Source organism: Pundamilia nyererei, unplaced genomic scaffold (assembly GCF_000239375.1).
Source record: "Pundamilia nyererei isolate P.nyererei 1_Seehausen unplaced genomic scaffold, PunNye1.0 scaffold00058, whole genome shotgun sequence".
Classification (NCBI taxonomy): domain Eukaryota; kingdom Metazoa; phylum Chordata; class Actinopteri; order Cichliformes; family Cichlidae; genus Pundamilia; species Pundamilia nyererei.
Genome location: NW_005187459.1, coordinates 1,265,855 through 1,272,232, shown reverse-complemented (window position 1 = coordinate 1,272,232; position 6,378 = coordinate 1,265,855). Strand labels below are relative to the sequence as shown.

Here is a 6,378-nt window from a genome sequence, read left to right as displayed (position 1 = left end):
TTCGTTTGAGTCTATCAGCCTCGATCCCCTTTCTGCTCAATCTATCGTTTATAATGAGTCTGGAGATGCATTCAGTGCAGCTGAAATCTATGGCATCATTGGAAGAAATGGGGCTTCAATACACATGAATGTTACTCGAGAGAGTGACAAGAAATCAGAAAACTGTTATGAGTTACTGGGATTGGATAAACAGAGTATATTGTGTTTGCTCTGTTAATCATACCACATGCATCACAGGTAAAACAAAGTGATCTGCAAACAGGAAGTCACGGTTTACTGCTGTGAATAGGAAATACTTGTAACTATACTGTGCATCCTCTGGGCTGCTTCTGTCATTGCTGCTGGGGTATTAGAGTCTATGCTTCAATGTGTTTTGGGTCTTCTGTAGGAAGGAAACATCTGGCAGCGGGTATTTTCCCTCTGGAAGATGTGGTTTTTATTCCTGTGAAGTTTGTGTCGTGATGTGGAAAACTGGTCTCAGCAGGCACATCGTGCGCATTAACAGGAGGGGACAGGAAGACTCCTTCCTCCAGCCCTAAAACCTGCTGCCACATCAGACAGCTGTGCCTTTCCAGACCCAAACAGTCAGCTGCAGCCATTGTCAAGAACATGAGATTAAACCCTTATTCTGTCACAGGCCACTTTCCACCCTGATAACATTCTTAAAAACGCATTTCCACCATGCATTGTTATCTATCACAAATCTAATCTCTGAATACTTTGGTGTCAGCAGGAGGTAAAAAAGTAAATCAAATCGGCTCGGTATTTTATTGCAGCACAGTAACAAATTGAGCTGAATCGAGTGTATAAGGGCAATTTTTCTTTATTTTCAATCAAAAAGGTATTCTTCATCATGATGTTCAGTTATCTTTTTATCTAGAAATCAAGGCCTAACACCACAAGAAAGTAACAGTGTAACGTAAACAACTTTATCAAGAGGATAAGCACTTTTTTTTTCTTTAAAACTTTAAAGATTCAAAGGAACAATAGACACAGACATACATTACAGCTATGGCATTAGAAATGATTGTATTTCCAGGTTTGATAAGGACAGGTTTTTTTTGTTGTTGTTGTTTGGTACAAGTTGTACCACATGACAGAAACTCTCCACTAAACACAGGGATGGGTGTTTTTATTGGAATCAGTAAAAAGTGTTTTTTAGATGTTGTTATTGGCACTTCTCCACCAGACACCAAATTGACTTGGACTATATTTGGAAACAAAATGTTGTACCATGTTCTTGTAACACATTTACATATTTTGGCCCCTTATCCATCTTTATGGTTGTTTTAGAATAGCAAAAGAGGAATTTCGGCACACGTCTAAAGTGCATGATTCGATACAGTTTCACTCCAATAATCAAATTTAAATCAACTTGGTTGTTTGTTTTGTTTTTTCCAAACAGGAAATTCTTCCCACCCTCATATGACTTTAGCCCTGTTTTGGCCCCAGCTCAGGCGACCTACAATTATCCTATATGGGGATCTCTTCTTGATCCTTTAACATGGCAGAATCAGAAGTCACGGTCCCAGCCAGAGAACTCCTCTTCTGCCTTCGTCTGATCAAGAGGGAAGCGATCAAAGTTGATGTAGCAGGGACCCTGAAAGAGGATGAAATGTTAATGAAGCTCATCAAACAGCCTATCCCGTAATCTATTTCTAATCAGTAATATTAAGCACTCTTAAATCCCCTCATTTTAACAAAATTCGGCTAGTGACGAAATAACACCCACATAGTCCCAATGAAGCAAATTCAACATTTTTGGGGAGTTGATCATTTATTTTAAAGAAGCATTTACTTTTGAATGAAGCATTTAGTAAAAATATTTTTAAATGTTCATTTGAAAGCATAATCCTACAGTTTTTTTTTTTAATCTTAACACATGACTAGGAAGAGGATGAGGACAAGAAGAGCAAGAAACTGGAGCAACTACGATAGGCTAATTTCCTTTCTGGAGCCAGTAATGATATGAGGGTGAAAAACTTAGGGTTGTTTTCCATTTGGACTTTCTATTTTTTCATGTTCATGCAGTGTGTAATAACCTTTCAGACCCAGGTTTTGTTAATATAGTCTGAATACACAGTGGGTTTCATGTATCAAAACGTTCTTTAGCCACTGCGAAAACCAGTAATATTTGCTCCACACAATCCTGCCTGCGGTCCTTCTTTTGTTTCACTTTCTCTAAACATAAAAAAAGGCTCTGCTTTCCATGTAAGAGTAACACTGGTTTGACTTGCCTTGCGGATAAGCCGTGCTGTGGGAGCCTCAAGCTGACCCACACGCAGCTTGTGCCAGTTCATACTGCTGAACCACCTGAAGGTAAAAAGGGAGATTTTGTCATTACTATTACTATTATTATTATTATTATTAAACATGGTTTTATAATCATAAAATAATAACAAGGTAAAAAGGCTCAATCAGCAGTGTAGAAACATAATCTATAAAGACAAAATCACCATGCTGTTTTTCTGTACAAAGAACTTTAGACTGCTAATCACTTCCCTATTTTTCACATAGTATATATTTATTGTAGTAAATGTACTCACTCTATAGTAATACCGCTATAATAATTACGCAACATCGTATGTGCTATGCACTTGAGGTGGAAAGGTGCATAATGTTTATCATTACAGATTAGTAAATGTATAAAATTACTGTTGCCTGTTCAATATAGGCAAAAATGCCTTGTTGATGCCAAAGGTCAGAGGAGAATAGCTGACCTGCTTCAAGTTAGATAGGAAGGCTACAGTAAATCAGATAACAACTGGTTACAACCGAGGTAAGCAGAAGAGCTCAGGAAACTGACATTACAATTCACACCAAAATTGGATGATGGAAGTTTGGAAAAAAGCTTTCTGTTCTCGATTTCAGATGCTGGCATAAACAACGTGAAAGCATGGATACATCTTGGTTGTACCAGTGGTTCAGACTGGTGGTGTAGTGTAATGTACTACGGTACAGGCAGCAGTAGGTGACCAAAGAAGAGAGTGTTGCCATGGTTACCTGTGATGCCGGATATCTTTGATCCCATTTTTGGTGTTTCCTAATCTCTGACCAGGCCGAGGTCTGAAAAAATGCATCATTCAGAGAGAAGGCAGTTCAGAAACTGCTTTTGGTTTCATGAGCTTTCATTTTTCAAGAGGTGTGTTTTATTACAAATATATTTCTATATAAATACAAATGCATCTAATGATGGAATGCTTTCTTTTTCAGACATTTTTGTCATTTTTCATTATTCACACTGTACTTTGAGGCACTGTGGCATTTCCAAACAAGAAAACTCACCAACCAGATTTTGGGGGATTTTTAGTTTTTTTTGGTACACCTGCTTAAGTGCTTGTGAATTCTATTTCAAATCAGCCAACGATATGGAAGCAAACCAATGCATTTAGACGTGCAGTTCAAGCTGAGCATCAGAATGAGGAAGAAAGGTAATTTAAGTGACTTTGAACGTGGTTGTCGGTGCCAGACGGGCTGGTCTAAGTATTTCAGTAACTGACAATCTACTGGGATTTTTTCTTACACACCCATCTTTAGAGTTTACAGAGAATGGTCCAAAAAAGAGAAAATATCCAGCGAACGATAGTTTTGTAATAATTTTGTGTTTAAACCAGGTTGTCAAACATAAGGCCCGGGGACCAGAATCGCAAAGACTCCAATCCAGTCCACTAAAAGGCATAAATTTAGAGACTTTTAAACTTTTAATCTCATCAGTTTTACAGCTTATGATAAAGACCTTCCCTACAGCCATCCATACTATACTTAAGTAATTAAATCCACTCTTCTATAGAAATATCAGTTTTTACATTGAATTCACAGTCAGCAAAAACAGACAAAAACACACATTGACAAACTATATTGTATAGTTACGGGACAGTGTGTGCAGTGAACTACTAGATATAGTTTTCTGTAATTTTACACATTTCATTGGTCCAGCCCACTTAAGATCAAACTGTGGCCCACGATGTGGAAATTACTTTGAAATCTCTGTTTTAAATGCTAAAGCCTACCTGACTATTAATACTACCCATGTCCATCCCTTTAACACCTCAGTGTACCAATTTTCTCATGGCTGCTTCTTGCAAGCTAATATGCAATAATGTCACAAACCTCAAATCATCTCAAACTGATTACAGTGAGTTCACTGTGCTCAAACAGCCTCCACAGGTACCAGATCTTAGTGTAAAAAGCTCTTCTGGGATGTGGTGGAACAGCAGATTCACATCATGGATGTGCAGCTGACAAATCTGCAGTAACTGTGTGATGCTGTCATGCCAATATGGACCAAAATCTCTGAGGATGTTTTAAGCACCTATGCCACAAATAAGACAAAAAGGGGTCTAATCCAGTATTAGGATGGTGTAGATAATGAAGTTGCCACTGAGTGAAATTTTCATAAGGTCTAATTCCATTTTTCTTTTTTGTACAATTATCAGTGACCTATATGAAAATGTAATCTATGTGCTCTCAATAAACTCAGCTGTTCTTACCTGCACAGTTTACTGATAATGGACTTGGCTGCTTCGCTCATATAAGGTGCATAATGGAGCTCCCCATCCAAAATTTTGGCATAAATCTTCTGGGGCTCTGAGCTTGAAAAGGGAGGGCTGACCATTTGAAAACAGAAATAAAAACGTGTTGTTAATAAATGTTTAATTTTTATTGAATGGTATTAAAAAGACTGAAACCTGAAATTGTGAGACACTGAGCTCTGAAAAAGCCATACAGTGCTGCTGCCATCTGCTGGTAAACATTAAGGTCATTTTATGTCTCTGTTGTTTAAAAAAAAAAGTATTATTATTATCATTGTTATTACCTTCCTGCCAATAGTTCAAAAATCAGGATGCCAAGAGACCAAAAGTCAACTGCAAAGTCATGTCCCTGGTTCTTGATGATCTCTGGAGCCATGTACTCAGGAGTACCAACAAATGAGTAGGTTTTCTCACCCCGAACCAGCTCCTTTGCAAAACCAAAGTCAACCTGGATGGTGACAAGCACCCACACAAGAATCAAATGTGATGATAAAGTCTTCATTAACAGAAATTCACATAAAAAAAAAGTTTGTTTGCTTTAGAAACTTGTTTACAGCTAAAGACGCACCAGTTTGACGTAGCCCTTCGCATCCAGCATCAGGTTCTCAGGCTTTAGGTCTCTATACATGATGTTCTTCTTGTGGAGGTAAGCATAGGCCTCTACCACGCAGGCAGTGCAGAACACAGCGACAGGCTCGTCAAAACGACCTCTAACATTCACAAAGATGCAATAACTTGGACAACGGTTTTCTTAAAAATTTCTGTAAACTTCCATCTGCTACAGCTTCTACAAAAAAGTATGTATTTTAACTTGGGAACTCCAAATATAGAGCATGATTTCACTTTTCGTCTTACACTTCTTTGAGTTTGGTCCAGATTTCCCCACCACTACAGAACTCCATCACCATGTAGATGTATCGTGTGTCTTTGAAAGCTCCATGAAGTCTAGAAACAGCGAGAGCAGAAAACATTTTCAGGTGCTCTGCGCTCAACCGATGGATTTAAAACACTGCAGTCCACATATCTTTGATACCTGACAATGAATTCACACTGCACAGCTTTAAGGATCTTCTTCTCAAACAGCATGTGCTCTTCCTGTCTCTTGGCAACAATGTGCTTCTTGCTGACTCGCTTCACGGCGTAATATTTTCCATGGGGCAGGGTGGTCATCTTAGAAGAGCAAAAACAGTCATCAGTGCTAAATATTTTACAACCCCAGTTCCAAAAAGAGTCGGGACAATGTGTGAAATGTTTAAGTTCTCGTGTCAGGTAACAATGTAACAAAGTAATATGGTTGGGTATAAATCGAGCATCTTCGACAGGGAGAGATTCTCAGCAGGGTAGAGGGGCAGAGGGGCAGTTCACAAGGAGGATGGGGTTCAAGCGCTATCATGGAAAGAGTAAGCCATACATGAACAAGATCCAAAAACACCAGTCTTCTGCAGGACAGAGCTCATTTAAAATGGATAGAGGAAAAGTGAAAAACTGTTCTGTGGTCAGACGAATCAAAATTTAAACTTCTTTTTTGGAAAACATCCTGTACTCTGGACTAAAAAGGAAGCAAATTATCCCAACTTTTTCAAGACACATTGCAGCCATGAAATTCAAAACAAGCTAATATTTTTTTCTGAAAGTCGTACATTTCCCTATTTTTAATTTTTGATATGTTTTGCTTCTTTTATATCGTGATTAAAATACAGGTTGTGAGATTTTCAAATGATTGCATTCTGCACTGCATTTCACACAGTGTCCCCACATTTTTGGAACTGGGGGGTTTGGATTTACTGCAAATGAGAGAAATATCCATATATGTTAAAGTACATAAACGTTTAGTGGCTAATGCGAC

At 38.3% G+C, this 6,378-nt stretch overlaps 1 protein-coding gene across 1 annotated transcript; it reads right to left on the bottom strand.

Moving 5' to 3' along the window:
- Positions 1–1,513: 1,513 nt before the first annotated feature.
- On the bottom strand, positions 1,514–5,702 carry LOC102216030 (cGMP-dependent protein kinase 1-like). Its single transcript, XM_005734499.1, has 8 exons — positions 5,566–5,702; positions 5,388–5,477; positions 5,101–5,242; positions 4,817–4,980; positions 4,491–4,607; positions 3,004–3,066; positions 2,238–2,313; positions 1,514–1,600 (listed from the first exon to the last, which is right to left on the bottom strand). The coding sequence occupies exons 1-8, from the start codon at positions 5,700–5,702 to the stop codon at positions 1,514–1,516; spliced, it is 876 nt and encodes a 291-aa protein (XP_005734556.1).
- Positions 5,703–6,378: the final 676 nt, after the last annotated feature.